General features: G+C 43.8%; 1 protein-coding gene across 1 annotated transcript in view; it reads left to right on the forward strand.

Moving 5' to 3' along the window:
• The window catches only part of LOC309561210 (cyclic nucleotide-binding domain-containing protein 2-like), a 191,108-nt gene that overhangs the window by 112,789 nt on the left and 57,028 nt on the right, over window positions 1-21,291 (forward strand). The window contains exons 12-13 of the mRNA XM_082264983.1: window positions 5,626-5,705; window positions 16,754-16,817. Of these exons, the coding sequence (XP_082121109.1) occupies window positions 5,626-5,705; window positions 16,754-16,817 (144 nt within the window). The remainder of the gene's footprint in view (window positions 1-5,625; window positions 5,706-16,753; window positions 16,818-21,291) is intronic.

The raw sequence follows: 21,291 nt of genomic DNA on the forward strand, positions 1-21,291 counted from the left end.
AGCTGACAATGCAGGCAGTAATTTCTGACGGTGACATTTTGTTTGCTTTCACAACTGGTTCTGACATTTGAGCAACAAATGTAATGCTGGCCGTACATGTAAAGATTTCCGTTCGGAAATTTTCATTTTAAGAAAATTTGTTTGATTTTATAATCGTTAGTGGGGTCAAATCGATTTCTGTTTTCTACTGCAGTGACAGGAAAATTGGAAGGGGCAGGTACTAAACCTCTACTTTTCAATGTTGGGGTAACCAGCTGTAGTCACGAATGACATTGCTATCCAGTGTAGGGAATAGGTCATCTGGTCTGTTGCAGGGAAAGTTATCAAACTTTTCTGGAGGTGAAGATCTTGTAGCAAGCAAATGATGTCCAGAAGAGACCAAGAGAGGAAACCGCTAAGCAAAAGGATCCCCAGATGACTCAGGACCTGTCTGTCCTAGAGAACCAGGTTCAAGAGATAGGCAATAGGATACTTCTGTTAGTGAAAGGGAAATAAACCATCCCCTACCTGGTCAGGGTTAGACGAATAGCATCTGGGACCTCTTTGTCTGTAGAGACCTGCTTAGTGCCTTGCCCAGTATCCAGACTCTGTAACACAGAGCAAGAGAGGTGGAAAGTAACTTAGAGACCCCATAAGAAAAGATGACAGTGCAAAATAAGAATTCCCGAAGAATCAGACAAACTCTGAAAGAGGTAAACAGGTAAACGCCTGTTACACATAAGAATGCTTGAGCTACTTCCAGCTGCACTAGCAGGGTGTCAGGGTGCCAGGAAACTAGACCACAGGAAGATGCAAGTAAAATAAAGCGATTTATTTATGCAACAATAATAATCACACAGCAAGAGGGAGGAGCAAAATCAAGAACAGCCGGGGTCAAGTTCGGAAGCGGGTAGTCATCCAAGCTCGGATCGAGTCCAGGAACGGGTAATCATCCAAGCCCAGATAGAGTCCAGAAGCGAGTAGTCTGCTGAAGCTGGGTTGTCGTCTGATTCGGGGTCGTCTGCCGATGCGGAATCCAGAGCCAGGAAGTTCGTCAGCCAAGCCAAGTCATGCACAAGGAAACCACAGAGACCAGAGAGCACAAACGCAAGGGCAAGGTCTGAAAGCCATCAGGTGATATATAGTATATAGTCAGGTGTACAACATCATCACTGAGCGACGCCCAGGCAGCAGACAAGTGATGATGCAAACAGAGTTTATAAGAGACAGAAGTCTGCACATGTCCAAGATGGCTGCCAACAGGAAGGCAAGGTTATACCTTGACACAGGGGACCTAATATCACTGCTAGAAAGCTTACAAGTAATAGAACAATCAGCTTTGTTTGGGCTTCTAGAATCCAGGAAATTGACTCCTTTGAGGAGAGGTTCCCTGAATGTTCTACAATGGGGATTCCAGGAAGAAAAACCCCTCCTTAGTATTACGAATAGGGGCCAGAACTGTTGAAGAACACAAAAGAATCATGTCCTTACTAGGAAAGGAAGACATAGGGACTGATGTTGACCCTGGGGACCTTGTAGGTTAGTAAATCTGTCAGGAAAGGAATGGGGAGTCAAGCAAGTGGTATAACTGTCCTCTGTGCATCTTTAAAACATGTTTCACCACATAGTGGAAGCAACTTTGTCAAAACTGAGACAAGCCCTTGTGTACTGACAAACCCAAGCAGCTGGAGCTGATAAGGGTCACAGGTGTTTGGAGGTAACCAAATCACTGTATTTAGGCAATGGGATGAGACAAATGATCCATGAGGTGCTTCAGAAGCAGGAGCACACCAGAGACCATGCCAAAGCTTTAGACCCAGAATTAATACAGTACATACAGGTCTAGAAAGCTCCACAATGCAGAGCCCAGTGTCCAAAGGTCGCATTCCAGGCTAGCACTGCAATCTTCAATCCATTTGGGTCCAGGTATGGCCTCCAAAGCTGTTGCTGAGCATAGGCTGATTTGGATAGCTGTTGTTTAGAGTCTAACTCAAGCAGCTTTTTTGAAGTCTTGATTAAAGTCACTAAACAAAAATACATATACGTACAAAGTGTGGAATATCTTAAATTGTTAAAAAATAATAAAGTAAAAAAATCAAAAAGAAAAAAAAAGATAGTGAAATATAATCCTAAATTAATTGTAAAGTGCCAAACCTCTGTATTGTAAATTTGTGTTGTGCCTCAAAAAATCTCATCTTTTACCAGTAAAATGTAGTTAGATGTTTTTTCAGCAGAGCTAAAAAAAAAAAGAAAGGAGTCTAACTTCCTATGACTGTTAGAGACATGGTTATATAGAGACTGACTTAAAGAATATGTTATCCCAACATTTCATATTCCTGATATTTGTCTGTTGTACCAAGTACTTGTGCTAAAAAGTATTCTGTTCTCTTTGTATTGCTTCCTTTCCTTCCTGGTGTTCCTGCCAGTCTACCTGCTTCCAGTGGCGGCTGGTGCTCAAAATTTTTGGGGGGGGTCGCAAACAGAAAAATGTAATAGGCATTGCTTTGCGGCAAAAAACGCTGTAAAAATTGCGTGACTTTGAGGTCACAAAAGTGTGAAAGGGGCCTTCAGTAATCAAGGTATAGTGTACCCCCTTCAATGCAAAGTGACCAGCGTGCCCCCATTAAATGCAGAATGACCAGCATGCCCCCATTCAATGCAGAATAACCAGCATGCCCCCATTCAATGCAGAATGACCAGCGTGCCCCCTTTCAATGCAGAGTGACCAGCGTGCCCCTATTCAATGCAGACGGACCAGCGTGCCCCTATTCAATGCAGAAGGACCAGCGTGCCCCCATTCGATGCAGACAGACCAGCGTGCCCCCATTCAATGCAGACAGACCAGCGTGCCCCCATTCAATGCAGAATGACCAGCGTGCCCCCATTCAATGCAGAATGACCAGCGTGCCCCCATTCAATGCAGAATGACCAGCGTGCCCCCATTCAATGCAGAATGACCAGTGTGCCCCCATTCAATGCAGAATGACCAGTGTGCCCCCTTTCAAAGTAGAGTGAGCAACGTGCCCCTATTCAATGCAGACAGACCAACGTGCCCCCATTCAATGCAGAATGACCAGCGTGCCCCCATTCAATGCAGAATGGCCAGCGTGCCCCCATTCAATGCAGAATGACCAGCGTTCCCCCTTTCAATACAGACAGACCAACTTGCCCCCTTTCAATGCAGAATGACCAGCGAGCCCCCTTTCAATGCGGAGAGATCATCGTGCCCCCATTCAATGCAGAGAGATCAGTGTGCCCCTTTCAATGCAGAGAGATCAGTGTGCCTCTTTCAATGCAGAGAGATTAGTGTGCCCCCTTCAATGCAGAGAGAGATCAGTGTGCCCTCTTCAATGCAGAGAGACATCAGTGTGCCCCCTTCAATGCAGAGAGAGATCAGTGTGCCCCCTTCAATGCAGAGATAGATCAGTGTGCCCACTTCAATGCAGAGAGAGATCAGTGTGCCCCCTTCAATGCAGAGAGTGATCAGTGTGCCCCCTTCAATGCAGAGAGAGATCAGTGTGCCCCCTTCAATGCAGAGAGAGATCAGTGTGCCCCCTTTAATTCAGAAAGAGATCAGTGTGCCCCCTTTAATGCAGAGAGAGATCAGTGTGCCCCCTTCAAACAGAGAGAGATCAGCATGCCCCCTTCAATGCAGAGAGAGATCAGTGTGCCCCTTTCAATGCAGAGAAAGAGCAGTGTGCCCCCTTTAATGAAGAGAGAGATCAGTGTGCCCCCTTCAATGCAGAGAGAGATCAGTGTGTCCCTTCAATGCAGAGAGAGATCAGTGTGCCCCCTTCAATGCAGAGAGAGATCAGTGTGTCCCCTTTAATTCAGAGAGAGATCAGTGTGCCCCCTTTAATGCAGAGAGAGATCAGTGTGCCCCCTTCAAACAGAGAGAGATCAGTGTGCCCCCTTCAATGCAGATGGAGATCAGTGTGCCCTCTTTAATTCAGAGAGAGATCAGTGTGCCCCCTTTAAAGCAGAGAGAGATCAGTGTGCCCCTTTCAATGCAGAGAGAGATCAGTGTGCCCCCTTCAATGCAGAGAGAGGTCAGTGTGCCCCCTTTAATGCATAGAGAGATCAGTGTGCCCCCTTTAATGCAGAGAGAGATCACTGTGCCCCCTTCAATGCAGAGAGAGATCAGTGTGCCCCTTTCAATGCAGAGAGAGATCAGTGTGTCCCCTTTAATGCAGAGAGAGATCAGTGTTCCCCCTTCAATGCAGAGAGAGATCAGTGTGCCTCCTTCAATGCAGAGAGAGATCAGTGTGCCCCTTTCAATGCAGAGAGAGATCAGTGTGCCCCCTTCAATGCAGAGAGAGATCAGTGTGCCCCCTTTAATGCAGAGAGAGATCAGTGTGCCCCCTTTAATGCAGAGAGAGATCAGTGTGCCCCCTTCAATGCAGAGAGAGATCAGTGTGCCCCTTTCAATGCAGAGAGAGATCAGTGTGCCCCCTTTAATGCAGAGAGAGATCAGTGTGCCCCCTTCAATGCAGAAAGAGAGATCAGTGTGCCCCCTTTAATGCAGAAAGAGATCAGTGTACCCCCTTCAATGCAGAGTGACCAGCGCCCCCCCCCCCGAGACCAGTGCACTTACCTGCAGCGATGGCTGCTTCTCCTCAGTCCCACGGCGTCTCCTCGAGTCCTCCCACCTCCTCCTTGGCCAATGGCATGGGGTTTGCCTTTCGGCCAATCAGGAAGCGGGTCTAGGACCCGCTTCCTGATTGACCAGGAGGAGGATCCGTGTGACAATAGCGAATTTTCATTCGCTATTGTCACAAAATAGGTGGGCTCGGGGCGCACTACTCTGCGCCCCATGTCCACCCTTTGCTGAAGCCTATTAGAGCCTATTAAACCCATTGAGCTCCATGCGTCTGGCGCCCCGCATGCAGATTAGGGGGCCGGACGCATGGAGGGGGGGCGGCACCCCTGCGCCCCAACGCACCTGCCGCCACTGCCTGCTTCTATATTTCAGGCTGACCATGCTAGGTATGAAAGCACAACCATTCGAATGTGGTCAGTTTACTAGCTGTGCTGGGAGAACAGCCTGTCTGTCCTCCAGTGTTAGGACAGACAGGCTGTAATATAGCTTTATAACTGGAAAGGGTGGGCCAACTCAGTATTGAACCCCACGGACTAAGACTGGAATGCCATTAAAGTTCATGTGTGTGTAAAGGCAGGTGTCCCAATACTTTTGACAATATAGTGTATATGCATACACATACACACACACACAAAGGTTTTGGCTTTCTTTGCTATTTTAAATTGAATGGATTGTTTTACAAGGTAGGGGTTCACATACATTTTAATATTTTTGTTTGCCAGTATCCCAACCTCCTGTAGTTTAAGAATGTTTAAGAATTGCTAAACTCCTGTGTTCCTAACGGACAATAAAAATGAGTTTTAATACTTTATCAAGTTTTTGTAAAACTAACTTTTTTCTGTACATGCTGAAAATCAAGACTGCATACCATATGTATAGTTATTTATTGGTACACAGTATATATGATTTTGTGCATAGCATGATACATTTAATGAATTGATTTTCTTCTTAAAACTGACTGTTTCACTGTGTTGTGGTATATTGGTAGAGACACTTATGACTTATGATTGTGTTATAACCTCTGGTTACATGTGTCTTATGTACAGGGCCTGTTTTGCCCAGAACATCATACTCAGCCTCCTACCGAGCAGTGGCTAATCCAATGCATATGAGACCTAGACCCCAGGTAATAAAGTGCTTTTTAAGGTACAGAAATGTGTCTGTCTTTTAAGGGGACCCTATCACCTTGACACTATTCAGGACAAAGTGGCAGGCTCTCTTTAAAGCCTACCTCCAAACCCAGTTATACTCACCTGCACAGTGCTTTCCCACCAACCCTTTCTCCACAACAGTCATCATAAAATATATCGTGGTGTCAGAGCCTACAGGAAGTGATGATGTCACCCGCTTTTGTCATGTGACAGCGTTTGGGTGTAGAAATTTCCTGCTAGGTCTGAGCATTGCACCATAGGTGGAGGTAACATACTGCTCTGTGCCTGAAGCACCAGGTTTTTTATGGTGTCTGTGGCAGAAGAATAGGCAGCTGCGGAATGCTGCTAAAGTGAGTATAGCTAGGTTGTAGGCTGTCACTTTGCTCTCTGTGACTTGCTTATACTTGTAGTGCCACTCTAGGCAAAAAAAGGAATATTTATATTGTCCTGCTAGTGCTCAGGAATAGGGTGCCAACATAAAAAAATCACCATCCAGTAGCCTGCAGTATGTTTAGAAAAATCGCCGCTCTCCCAGTCTAGTCTATGTTGTTAACATGTGTGAGCTGGCCTCAGCCTTATACCACTCCACAAGACACTCCCTCTGATATGTTTCACCCCACCATATTTTGCTTGCGTTTCTAGCAAGGGTTACTTTGCGGTACAACCAAGGAAACTTAGACCTTTGTGGTGTATAAATGTGCTTTTACTATGCAAAAACAATCTGTACATACAAAACTATTACAATATTTAGGAGCATAATACAAGACTAGCAGATACAGATAAAGATAAAGCAAATATACTTAACTAAAAGAAGTTTGCAGCCATGGATTCTCATTCCAAGCACATGGCACAGAGAAAAGTCAGCAGTCATCGCTTCATGGATATTTCGTTTGAGACTGACTTTTCTTGCAGCTTTGGCCAGAAGTATTTAGAATATACCATCCCCCCAAACCAACACCCTTTGTCCTGAGGACAAAAGGGCTTTTTATCCATTGTTTGGACAGTGACTTTGAAGGGGGGGGGTTAGGCTTGGCCAAACTTCCTTCCAAATCTTTACAAAAGAAAGGTATCATTAGTGAGCCACTGTTAAATATGCAATTTCCACAACACTCCACCCCTTGGCTCACAAATGACATAATGCCTCCAACTTTACATAAAGACATCTAATAATTCTCCCACCCCCTGGTTTATCTTAAATAAAACACAATGGGGGAACTAACTAAAATACAACCCCCTCCTATAACTATGAAGGTATTTCAGTCTTTGGCTAAAAGTTCATTAGAAAAGTCAAATCTAACGTTCTTTAGAAAACAAGTCCAGGCTTGTAATCAAAAAGCCTTGCTCTCCATAGCTCTTGCGGTCTTCCATCATTCTGTCCATCATGTAACCACTTTCTCTGGTCTTTCTATGGATCAAATCGGAGACAGCCTGTGGAGTGGAAAACAAAGCGGATTATCTGTTCCTTCTAATAATACATATACAGTAGATCCCGGCCCTTCAGCTACAATCTCTCCTCTAACTGACTTCTTGCCTGGATCTCTGACCAACACTTTTCCACCTGCCTGTATCCACTTCTGATCCTCCCAAAGAACATCAATAGGGAGGAGAGGAAATATACTGATATTTCCTAGAAGATCACTGCTGTTTATTTTGGAAGGTTTGATATTATAGAGCCTCAGTTTCCACTCTTGCTGGGAAGTATCCACTAACCAATCAGAGTCCCAGCCACTGTCCTGAAGCTCATCTGCCAATGCAAATATAACTTCAAACCTTCCTGCCAGATTCCCTCTCATTCCTAGATAGGCTTCAGCTTCAGATATGTCACTCTTGGTTTCTATGTCATGGGAAGCAGTAACTTGGTACCTGTTAAACCCTGTTCTTTCAGGAACCTTGTGTAAATACTGAACTCTGCACTCTAGCTGTGGAATCTGCATCCCAGCCCCAACCATCCTTTCATATGGTGTGCTTTTGGCTAGTGGCCTAGAATTTAACAACATGACTGCCTGTGTGAGGACCCGATCCCACCCCCTTAGTGTACGTGTGGGTGTAACTTGGCGTATCTGGTCCTTCAATAGCCCATTGTATCTTTCAATCAAACCAGCTGCCTGTGGATGGTATGGGATGTGGCACAACCAGTAAACTCCAGAATCTTTGGCCCATTGCTGTACTGTTGATCCGGTGAAGTGTGAGCCATTATCACTTTGGACTTGTTTGGGACAGCCATACGCAACAACAATTTTCTGTAGCAGTTGAAGTGTTGCGGCTTGATCTGCACGTTTGCAAGGATGAATAAACAAAAGTCCTGAATAGGTGTCCACTGCAGTGCAACAATACCTCAGTCCATTGTTTCCCCGGGGCAGGGGACCGATGAAGTCAATCTGCCAAATCTCTGCAGGCCTCTCTCCCCTCTTAATCGACCCGGTGGAGTACTTTTGCAATGGCCATTGTCGCACTTCTCCACACACTGTACAATTGCCTATTACAGTCCTTATCATGTCCATTGATATGGGCAATCCTCTTTGCTGTGCCCATTCATATGTGGCTTTCTGCCCCAAATGTCCAGATTGCTTGTGGGCCCAGTTGGCCAAGTTCATCAAGACAGGATCAATTGGCACAACTGCATTCACCTTGGCAATTTCGTCTGCCACTCTGTTATAGTTCTCAAAGTCTGGGACCAGGGGCACATGTGCATCAACATGCCCCGCTTTTATGGTGCGGGAGAGAGCTTCCTTCCAGATGAAGTCCCAGACTTCCTTGCCTCCCCACACCACCTTTCCATGAATCAACCATTCATTGGACTTCCACGTGGACATCCAAGTTGTCAGTCCTTTAAAGACTGCCCAGCTGTCAGTGCAGATGGTGACATGGGAAGAAAGATCCTCCTGAAGAGTCATCACTACAGCTTTCAACTCTGTATACTGACTGGACCCTCCAATTCCGGTCTCCTGCAGGACTGTGTCTGTACTCGGGTTGTAGGCTGCTGCTGTCCATTTACGCCCAGACGAGGTGACTATGGCTGAACCATCAGTGAACCATGCTGACTCCTTCATCTTATCTGACAGAGACTCAAAGGGTGGAGCCTCGTGAATGGGGGATGACTGCAGCACAGGAATTTCTTCTTCTGTATGGGTGCTGGTAAAAGTGACAAGCCCAGCCAACTGTTTTTAAATGTCTCTGACATCCCCGGCTGCAATACCCCCTCTTTCTTGAAGGTACCATTTCCATTTCATTAGTGTTTGGTTCTGGGCTACAGCTGCCCTAGTGGTCAGTCCATCATCTCTCACCCATCCTGCTATTGGCAATGCAGTATGGATGGTGACTGTGTCCTTTCCTGTAATGGTCTCTATGTGTTGAAGTGCTGTGTAGGCCCCAAACAGGTACTTCTCTAGGGGCGTGTATCTCTTCTGTGCCCCTGTAAGTTGTTTGGACCAAAATCCAATGGGTATTGCTCTCAGTCCCTTCTTTTCATTTGGCTGCCACAGACTCCAAGATATTGTACCATCCTGCTCAACTACATCCAGCTGAAATGGTACTCCTTGTCTCACAGGTCCCAATCCTTGATGCTGCAAAATGGCTTCTTTAGCAGCCAGGAATGCGGTCCGCTGCTCTGAACCCCATGTGAACTCAGTCTTTTTTCTTGTGACATTGTATATAGGCCTCAGAATCAGTCCAAGATGTGGGATGAATGATCTCCAGAATCCCACAACTCCAATGAACTTCTGCGCCTCCTTTTTGCTAGTAGGTGGCAACAATGCCTGGATAGTTTGCACAACTGTCTCTGGAATTTTCCTCTGTGGCCCAGTCCACATCATTCCCAGGAATTTCACCTCTGTGGCAGGTCCTTGGACTTTGTCTCTGTTGATAGCCCACCCTCTGCTCTCCATGTGCTGTATCAGCAGGTGCAGTGCTTCAGTTACATCTTCCTTTGTTCCAGAGATCATGATGTCATCAATGTAGTGAAACACAGCGACTTTCAGATTTAGGGTGCTTAAATCTCGGGCAATCAGTCCATGACAAATCGTTGGAGAATGAAGGTATCCTTGAGGAAGGACAGTGAAAGTGTACTGGCGGCCATTCCACACAAAGGAAAACTGGTTCTGACACTCTGGGTCTATTGAAATCGAAAAGAAAGCATTAGCCAGGTCTATCACAGCATGATATTCTCCTGCCTCTTTAGCAATTTTCTCAATGATTGAGATCATATCCGGTACAGCTAACTTTAATGGAGGTGCCACTTTGTTTAGACCTCTGTAATCCACAGTCATTCTATATGTCCCATCAGGTTTCTTTAGTGGGAACACCGGAGATGAGAATGGACTTACAGCAGGTCTAAGGATCCCTACTCTTAACAGTTCATGAATAGTTTCCCCAATTTCTTTGTGGCCTCCAGGAAGTCTGTATTGCTTGAGACAGACTGGCTTCTCTGGTGGAGGAATAAAGACAGGGGTCCATTTTGCATGACCTCTGACCACAGCCTTCACCGCCCTGACCAGATATGTTTTATCAGGATACCCGAATGTGAATTTACCTTGTTCAGTCTGAATAGACTGACCTTGAAGTACATCCATCCCAAGAATATTTTCAGGTAACTCTGATACCAAAACATTTGTCCAAAATCCTGGTCCCTTGCCAATAGCCAATTTCACCCGTGTCCTAACTGCTGGTGTGGTTTGCCCTCCCAAACCTTCTACATAAATCACTTTTCCTTTGTGATGGGAAGGATCTCCTTGCAAAAGTGTAACTTCAGCTCCAGTATCCACTAAAGCCATGACATGTGTAGGAGGAGACGACTTCCCCCACCATACAGTGACAGGTGCATATGGGCGTCGGTCTCCTGCTGTCACTGTTCTTATTGCTATTACAGGAGACCCACCTTCCCTTCATAAAGAATAAGGAACCTCCCAATCCCCTTTTCTGATTCTCTCTAACTCCTCCCCAGGATAAAGGGATTTGGGTTTGGGTTCATGTTCAGTTTTGGGAATGGGTTTGAGACTAACAGGAGGGGTCTGTTCTGTTGTCTCTAAATCTAGGCTGATGTTATCTTCACTAGGAGTAGTGTTTCTAACCCTGACAGTTTCCCCCACTAAATGTTTCCACCGCTTCAAAATTTCTGCAGTAGAGATGCCATCTATCTCACTTTTAGGTACTCCTGCCTTTAATAGGTATACCCACATTTGTTTCCTAGAGATAACTAGTCTGGTTTTCTCTTCACCTCCTGTCTTCTCTCCCACATTCCCTTTCTTCTCTTTAAAAGTCCTTTTCAGCCTGTTCTCTGCCTGTCTGACCTTATCTACTGCCCTGACAGGTTTTGTTTTAGTCTCCTCTAGCTCCCCCAACTGGCTTAAAAGGGTTGTTGCTTCATGAATTTTGCTGTTTAAACCCAGGCCTCCCAGCAAAGACAATAAAGGAGCCCTGACATTAAATGGTGCAGACTTCATTAGCTTAGAGCGCAGAGCAGAAGTGAAGGGTTCCATATCTGGACCCATCCATTCTGGAAATGTATTTAATCCGGTTATACAACCCATCTCACGTAACCTGGAAATACCTTCTCCTAATGTTCTCCACGAGTAGGTATTTTCCAGGTCACTAGGATTAGCGTATACTAGGACTATACCATCTCTCACGAGGTCTAAGAGTGAAAAATTCACACTAAACTCTCGGGCTTTTGGCATGGCCTGACGCAATTGTGGATCATGGGTTAACACTCCCAAAGCCACTGCTTCCTTGCCTGACAAAACAACACTGTCCGCCCCTTCATCCCACAAGCGTAAGAGCCAACTCAATAGGGGTTCCCCGGACCTTTGTTTGTATTGTTTTGCAAGCTCATGGAGTTCAGTTTGTGTAAACTCCCTGACTTCTTCAAATTCAACATCTCTGGGGTTGCGATAATGCACCTCCCCATCTGCCATATCCTCTCTATCATGTTGCCTTTTCCTATGCTTAGTAATGAGAGGTCTGGCACACTTTTTCTTTCCCATTGGATGATCATCATCAGAAACATCAAACACTATCTCCTCATCCTCACTATCATTGGAGGAGACATCCTCACAATCCCAGTTTTGGGATGTGACAATGGCAAGTACCCTGGCTTTACTAACAGGTTTACATCCCTTTCTTTTCCTTAAGGCATTAATTGATTTGGTCATGAGGGCTGCACACCGCTCTTGCAAATCATCAGCCCTACTAGCAGTTGAACGCACACACTCTGAAGCAACTGCTAGCTGGTCTTTCAATAACTTAACTTCTGCCTCTGCCTTCTCCCTTCTCTGTGATTCTGTATAGAGAGCATGAAGAAAATACCAGCCCACTGTGGAAACTGTCCTCTTCTCTGCTTTACTTAAATCCAACCCCTTAAGGCTAAAATCTACAAAATGATCTGAGATTTTATCACCCCAAGTCTTATTCAAAGGAGAAGCATACTTTGCAAATTCTTTAGCAAGAGACTCCCACTCATTGTCTCTGGCCCAGATAGGTAAACTGCACATTTCCTTCAGGACACCAGAAACCTCTGCAGCCTTGCTTTTCCTAAACAGCTTACGCAGCATTTTTTACCTAGCACAAGCTACACAACACACCACAGAAAACAAACAGGTCTGTTTCAGTTGAATTTATAGCGCAATCACGGCGGAGCCCCCAAATATTTTGCTTGCGTTTCTAGCAAGGGTTACTTTGCGGTACAACCAAGGAAACTTAGACCTTTGTGGTGTATAAATGTGCTTTTACTATGCAAATACAATCTGTACATACAAAACTATTACAATATTTAGGAGCATAATACAAGACTAGCAGATACAGATAAAGATAAAGCAAATATACTTAACTAAAAGAAGTTTGCAGCCATGGAGTCTCATTCCAAGCACATAGCACAGAGAAAAGTCAGCAGTCATTGCTTCATGGATGTTTCGTTTGAGACTGACTTTTCTTGCAGCTTTGGCCAGAAGTATTTCGAATATACCATCCCCCCAAACCAACACCCTTTGTCCTGAGGACAAAAGGGCTTTTTATCCATTGTTTGGACAGTGACTTTGAAGGGGGGGGGGGGGTTAGGCTTGGCCAAACTTCCTTCCAAATCTTTACAAAAGAAAGGTATCATTAGTGAGCCACTGTTAAATATGCAATTTCCACAACACACCACCCATCGGGGGTTTAGTCATATTGTCAGGGCTTACCTTGGTTGGAGTCTGTAGCGCAGAGATGTACGCTCACTCTTGCAGATATCCACAGTCCAAGGTGACCAGGTAAGGAAGCCACCTGGGCTGTGAATCTGTGCATGGGGGCTTGGCAGGAAAAGTGCTCCAATTAGCAGGAATACAGAAATACAAAGGGAAGGATAGTCCAGGAATAACTGTAGTCAATGGATGCCAAAAATCAGGATAAACACGAAGCGGAGGCAAGGTCAGAAGCTGGAGTCAGTCTGGAAAACAAGCTCAGGAGACAAGAACACAGGAAATAAATCTGTCAACCAGGAACAATGAACTGACACTGCTCTCAGGGAGAGGCAGTGTTTTATACCTTGCTTAAATGAGATATTAGCTTCAGTTGGACAGTGAGAGACAAGAGCATTCTCAGGTAAGGTCCAGCCCCCTAGTGCTGCAGGCAATACCAGATAAACAAGACTGAATCCATATGAACTGAAGTGTGGCTCAGAGGCAGGATAACAGGGACAGAACATCAAAGTATCCAGGTTGAAATCCCCTGTTAGGTACTTAACGGCGGCCACACCTGGCCGTCTGTATGGCATGGTGAGAGCCGTGACACATATGACTTTCTATCTATAACTAAGCCCTGGTGGGTGGGAAGAAACATGCCAGAGGGCATGGCTTGCATACTGCACACTACCTGGATGGTGATTTTCGTTCACTGTTCGAATGCCACAAAAAAGCCTGGTTACAATATGCCCGACAACACCTTGACCCGCCTCACTAGGGTTTTTGTAGCATTGGTACAGTAAAGGCTTCTTTCTGGCAACTCGACCATATAGTTCATTTTTGTTCAAGTATCATCATATTGTGCTTCATGAAACAACCACACTGTCTTTTTCCAGAGCAGCCTGTATTTCTCCTGAAGTTATCTGTGGGTTTTGCTTTGTATCACAAACAATTCTTCTGGCAGTTGTGGCTGCAATTTTCTTGGTCTACCTAACCTTGGCTTGGTATCAAGAGATCCCTGAATTTTCCACTTCCTGATAAGTGATTAAACAGTACTGACTGGCATATTACTGTATGCATTTTTTGCTTACAGCTAACATTAAATGAAATCATATTGTTGTCACTATGCAAGAGGTCGGAACCAATGCGCTATCAACGGAATAAACTGTATTTGACTGGACTAATAGATATCAGAAGTAGAGCTCATCAAAATAAGGAAAAAAGGTGAAAAGAATGATAGAAGACCACAAAAGGTGCTGCCAATTTTATAGTGTCACCACTATCAGTAAAGTATGAAGAAAAATAAAATAAATTGGCGCTCTTTTATATGAACAAGATTAATAAGCTCTGCATGGTTTGAGATTACCAGGTCCAACAGAGCATCATTTCTAGTCGGGGCCTCAATAAACTGTACCATAAAATTGTCTATAAATTTTTGCCCTTTAACTGTTCCAGCAGTGCCATTACTCCAGTCAATGTCTGGGTAGTTAAAATCCCCCCATTATTATCACTGTCCCAGCCCTTGCAGCCCTTTCTATCTGTGCCAGGAGCCAAGTCCCCACCTCCTCAATAATACTGGGGGGGGGGTCTATAACAAACTCCAATGATAATCTTTGTATTACACTCACCCATGTACATTTCCACCCATACTGCTTCAGACTCATCACACTCTCCATCAACTAGATCCTCTTTCACACTCACTTTGAAATCACTTCTCACATAGAGACAGACACCACCTCCCCTCCATTTTACCCTGTCTTTCTGATAGAGAGCATAGCCAGGAATATTAATAGCCCAGTCATCTGAAGAATAAAGCCAAGATTCAGCAAAACCAATTAAATCATAGTTCTCCTCGTGCACCATAGATTCCCACTCACTTATTTTGCTTGGCAGACTTCTGGCATTGGTGAACAAACTCTTTAATTCATTGTCACATTTTGCACACTTATTTTGCATATTTTTTATTTTGGTACAAATAGTACTTTTTCCAATCCATGTCCTTAGTCTGCTTGTCTTAAAAAAACTGTTTGGGGACTTTCTTGTGCATCATCTTTTGAAGAGGCTTCCTTCTGGGACGACAGCCATGCAGACCAGTTTGATGCAGTGTGTGACGTATGGTCTGAGCACTGATAGGCTGACCTCCCCACCCCTTCAACCTCTGCAGCAATGCTGGCAGCACACATACATCTATTTCCCAAAGACAACCTCTGGATAGGACGCTGAGCACGTGCACTCAACTACTTTGGTCGACCATGGCGAGGCCTGTTCTGAGTGGAACCTATCCTGTTAAACCACTGTATGGTCTTGGCCACAGTGCTGAAGCTCAGTTTCAGGGTCTTGGCAATCTTCTTATAGCCTAAGCCAGCTTTATGTAAAGCAACAATTCTTTTTTTCAGATCCTCAGAGAGTTCTTTGTCATGAGGTGCCATGTTGAACTTCCAGGGACCAGTATGAGAGAGTGAGAGCGATAACAACAAATTTAACACACCTGCTCTCATTCACACCTGAGACCTTGTAACACTAACGAGCCACATGACACTGGGGAGGGAAAATGTGCCCAATTGTGCCCAATTTGGACATTTTCACTTAGGGGTGTACTCACTTTTGTTGCCATCGGTTTAGCCATTAATGGCTGTGTGTTGAGTTGTTTTGAGGGGGCAGCAAATGTACACTGGTATACAAGCTGTACACTCACTACTTCACATTGTAGTAAAGTGTCATTTCTTCAGTGCTGTCAGATGAAAAGAAATAATAAAATATTTTCAAAAATGTGAGGGGTGTACTCACTTTTGTGAGATACTGTAAGTGTTTAGGGGCAGGGGTTAGAAAACGGAGCTAAATGTTTTTTTTATCTTTATGCAGGGAATGCAATAAGGTAAAAAACATTTAGACTTTAAAACCTCTTTAAGTTCAGGAGGACATATTTTCCAGCTATGTCCATAGAACAACATTAAAAACTCACCTGTATGTTATATATGATTTCCCAAGTATTATTTTAAGACTGCATGCTTTTGGTAATGCATATAACAAACATAGTTACATTTCATTTGTTGAGAACAATTTTTACATGAAAGCAATTACAAAAATAAAGCATGTTGAGGCTGTTTTACTAAAGGATTTGAGAATTTTTATAATAAATTGTGTGAATACTCACTTTAATTATCCAACCACATGCAGATAAAATAGGTGGAAAGGGAGTTTCTGTTCACATGATTGGATATTTGAAGCAAATCTTTTCCAATGCTTTAGTAAACCAGTCTGACAATTAATAAGATTTCATGTAAAGTACTTTAAAAAGCATTATTTTTGTGCATAGTTTGTAAATATACTTATGCATACATGAGAGCAGGCATATTTTCTCATTACATATACAGCGTTTGCTTCCTGTGATGTCTGTATAAATGCACACAGTATAGTGCTTTATTTATTAAGGCCTCCAGCTCAGGTCTTTTTTTTTTTTTTTTGCAAGAGTGGATCATAGGAAAAAAAAAATATTATTTCACTTACATTGTAGGTTTATAAAGCTGAGTTGAATTTTTGTGCTATGTCACTTTTTACCCTGGACTTTTATGGCAATCAAGTATTAGCAAATAGGAATAGATAAAAATAATAGGACATTGTTATACTTTTGCATAAAAATGATCAGTTCCTTGTGTGTAACCCCAGCCTGGTGGAGAAATAAATAAAGCTCGGCTGCTAGGTAGCTACACTAGTAATAATAGCACTGCTTAGTGATAAATTACAAGTCATAATGAAGTTAAACTGACAGTACATCTTAGCCTGCGTATAACTGCCAGTATTCTAATAACTGCCTCAAGAAGTCTCATTTTGCTGTGACAAATGTCCATAATTTTCTCCTGTTTAATGTTTTGCAGACTGCAGGACCATCAACCTTTTCATTAGGATACAGGAGCAATCTCTGTGATTTAGACTATACAGGTAATAAATCTGTAAGGGAAACCAAGTTAATAAGATAGAAAAATGTTACAATAGTGTTTTTTTTTTTTTTTTTTTTATGCTTGATATTTACAGGCTGTTGACATGTTGTGTGACGGCAGTAACGTCATAGAATTGAGTCATGAGGAAGTCACCCATGTAATTTCACATTACATTATTAGGGATGTAGAATTAGGAACACAAACACTATTGCGACAATGTTTCATTGTGTGCCATTGGCAATGGTTAGTATGATCAGTTTAGTTGAAGCCGGATGGAAATACAATGGATACTAAAAGAAATGAACCAGGCATGCCATTGTCAATGTAAAAACAGCATTAATATAATAAAACGGAGGATTCACAACATATAGTCTCACCTGTTCACCTCCCGCTCCAATGCATTTCACTCCACTAAGGGCCTAATCATGGAGATCAGCATTTATTTATTATAGTAAAACTGGTTTTACATTGGGGACATCAGTGTGTAGCCACTTCAATTCTACTTGACAAGTGCCACAGCTGAGCAGGGATGCGCTCCTGGGCATGCACCTGATGGGAATTGGTGGTACAGGGAAAGAGGCCAATTTGGAGTGGCATAGCTACTATTGATTCCATAATGGACGTTGAGTCACAGAAGAGGAGTAGGACTCAATGAGATTTACCCAGCTAATGGCAGGACAAATCTGGCAGGCTTTGTCTTATGTATTATATGACATTCAATATGTAACTGTTAGGTTAAAACATGCCTAGATGAATCTTCATAGTACCGTAGCAGCTATTTTTCACCTTTGAACTTACTTTGAGTGAATTCTGTTAAATAACAGGAATCTGTTAATTCATTCACTGACATTTGCTATCCGTGGTGCTGAAATTGTGAATACGAACAATTTCAGCAATAATGGCAGGCGGGCATGCAGGCCTGGTATTTTCATAGCAAGGGAGAGGTCTGCATGCAAAGCCCTAATAAGGAAAGGCACCAGCCTGTTTTGCACCCCCAGTACCCAGAAGGGGGTGCTTGGAAGTGAGGGCTAATGTTACACCTACCATGGACCTAGGCAGTTGTCCCCTCCTCAAAGTGATTTGGTTTTAGGGGCCCTTTAACCCACACTACACAAAAATGACTATTATTCTTTAACAAATGTTTACCTTTCAAGGTTCCAGTGATCTCTAAAGGTATCCCAATGTGTCCAGTCCAGAGTTAGCAATTTGAAAGAATGGAGAGCCCATCCTCTCCCACCAAAAATCCTCTCTGCACAGACCCCAATCCCATGAAGAATTTCCTGCACTGGGCATGCTTTTAAATGCTCAGGGAATTTTGAGGAAGGGTTTCCCCAGGGCATCACTGAATTCTGTGTTCCCAATTCATATGTCCTTGAACACATACAGCCCTAAAACGTGAGTACCACTCCACAGACCCCCCAAACTTTCTGACTGGTTTAAACATACTCAGAAAGTTAGAAATGGCAGAACTCAACTCTTCCGTATTTACCCACTCTTGGGTCTTCTGGCTGCATTACCAAGAATCAGCAGACTTTACCTGACACATGCAAAACCCAATATATTAATCGTATCCAAGAGAGGCGCAGGATGCTGAGCTCAACCTATCCCCACCTAATCCATCTCTCCCTCCCTCTTTATCCTATGGCTTTCCCTCTCTCCCCCCCCCCCTTTTCTTGTGTTCTTTTTTTTTTTTTTTTTTTCGTCCTCTTTCCTTCTCTATCCTCTCATTCATTTCCATGGCCTTTTTGCCCTGATAACAATAAATATTAGATTATATCCTTATTGACCATGGGACCCTTCCCCCCCCCCCATTTTTTTCCCATCTCCTGCAGCTCGAGCTCTTGGGGGCTTGCACTTAGGGGGACCCTGCACCACACTTGTGGTATTCCCATACAGCTGAAGCCGTAGGTGTCCCTCTATAGGCGAGCAACACCTGGTAACCGGCTGGTTGGAATTGATGTTATTACTGTCATTTTCGTTTGTCTTGTCTTCTGTTTTATGTTTTGCTGCTGCAGCTTTTGTCACTTATGTTTTGTAACCAGCTTGTCATATATTCATGTGGGAACATTTTCCCCTTATATCATTAAACTAAATTTGATTACATTAAATCATACTGTTCATTGAAATAAATTTTCCCTCTGCCTTATCCTGAGCTGACTTTATAGCTTCTTTTTCCCGTGGTCGATATGGGACTTTTTTTGCATATATGTTTAGGCTATGTTGGCTTACCCAGATGAGTGGTGGCATTGCAGGATAAATGCTTAATTAGTTAACCCCACCCATTCCATTTTTTATATAGATTAGATCCATACCCGCCAACTACTTTTAAGAACCCTCAAAGTAGGAACATGCACTGCTGTATTTTGGCCTAGGCCGACTAGGCCTAGGGCAGCACTTTGCAGGGGGTGGCAAAAATGCCGCTCCTCCGCATAAAAAAAAAAACGGATCCGAGACCGAGACATGTCTATAGTGCTCTGGTCATCTTGTTTGCGAGTTCCGCCGCCTCCGTCACTTACCTGGTCCCATAGGCGTGCACAAGGGTTGTGCCAGGTGTGCCTGGGTACACCCCAATAACTATGTGCAATGTGCAGTGCCGATTTCCTCTACTGCCCAGGCTCCTTCCCCCTCCCCTGTTGACCTCCCTCAGCCCGCAGTGCTGCTGGCTTCCCTCCTCTCCCCCTGGCTGCTGTGGGGTAAGTTTCAGGATGGAGAGCAGGGGAAGCGGCTAGGAAATATGTAATTTACCAGCCCCTTCCTTTTCTAAATGAACACAGTGAACACACTCACTCATTGTGTTCATTCATAACTGAAGCATAGTAAACTTTACTAGCCACTCAGCATGGAGCACTTCCCATTCATTCACTGCTCTCTGTAGTTCAGGCTGCAGACAAAGGCATGGGTGTTTGCGCTTTGGGGTGCACACCCTAATGCAATGGGCTGCGCACAACTATGCCTGGTCCTTACCTGCCTCCCGCCGCCTCCCACACTCCACACACACAGTCTGGCTTTCAGTAGGGGCGTACGTGCCACAGGGAGGGAGGATCTCGCGCCCCCATAGAGCCGCAGTGAGTGGCCAAACCGGCTGCTCTTCAATCAGTGGGTGGGGCGGAGCCTAGTGCTCCACCTACCCTCCTCCGTGCGGCCTGTGGAATACTAGCTGCTCCCCGCGGCGGGGCGGGGTCTAAGTGAAGGAGGAGGAGGAGGAGAGAGAAGGACCAGGGAACCCCCAGCCAGGCCAGGACGATCTGACTGCAGGAGCAGGTAGGAACGATTTTAGGTTACCACGGTGCCAGTAGTACCACCACTGCTATATTGGCAATTACAATTACTAATTCCATTTAAGTTTTGCAGCAAATATATGTTCAACAAATATGGAGCAGTTTGCAGTACAGTAAATTAACTTTTACTGCATGTGAACTGTTAAATGAGTTTGCATTGATTTTAGCATGTGCAAAGTACTCCATACATGCTAAAATCAATGTAAAGTCATTTAGCAGTTCACATGCAGCGAAAGTTAATTTACTGTACTGCAAACTGCTCCAAGCTTTAACCACTTCTGGACTGGAAGATTTCCCCCTTAATGACCAGGCCATATTTTGCAATTCGGCACTGCTTTACTTTAACCTCCCTGGCGGTTTGATTATGTCAGGAATTATGTACCAAAAGCGGTACAATTTTTTGATATTTATAATTTATAATATATATATATATATATATATATTATAAAATATAAATATATTATAAAATATAAATATTATATTAATAATAAATATATTATAAAATATATTATAATATATATATAATATATATTAATAACACAATTTATAATTTACAATTTATAATATTTGATATTTTACTGATACTAAGGTGATACAGTGTAATCCTCTCAGATTACATTGTATCACCTCCTTTTTATGTGTTTGTGTTTGTGCAACATTTGAATTTCCCTCCCAGTTCCGCTCCCATGCACCATTGCTGCTGCAGGGAACGGAACCAGGAAGTCATCAGAGCGACGGACGGCGCGGTGGGGATCTCGGGGGCGATCACAGCAATGGGAGATCATCGCTGGATCGCCAGGAGAAAGTAAGGAACCCCGCTGCAGGCTCTGCACATCTACCCCGAGCGTGACTCAGGGATACCGATCCTAGCATGAAAAAAACACCTCCAGTCACGCTCGGGGTTACCGCTAAGGGAGTTAACGGACAATTGCGCGGTCATATGACGCTGTACCCAAATAAAATTGATGTCCTTTTTTTCCCACAAATAGCTTTCTTTTGGTGGTATTTGATCACCTCTGCGATATATGTTTATTGCGCTATAAACAAAAAAAAGAGCAACAATTTTTTTTCACATTATGCTCTATATATTCCCAAAAAAAAAAAATTCAAATCAAAATTTTTCATCATTTTAGGCCAATTTGTATTCTGCTATATATTTTTGGTAAAAAAAATCCCAACAAGCGTATTTGGATTGGT

This window comes from Pelophylax lessonae (assembly GCF_965119305.1).
Source record: "Pelophylax lessonae genome assembly, chromosome: 1".
NCBI classification, from domain to species: domain Eukaryota; kingdom Metazoa; phylum Chordata; class Amphibia; order Anura; family Ranidae; genus Pelophylax; species Pelophylax lessonae.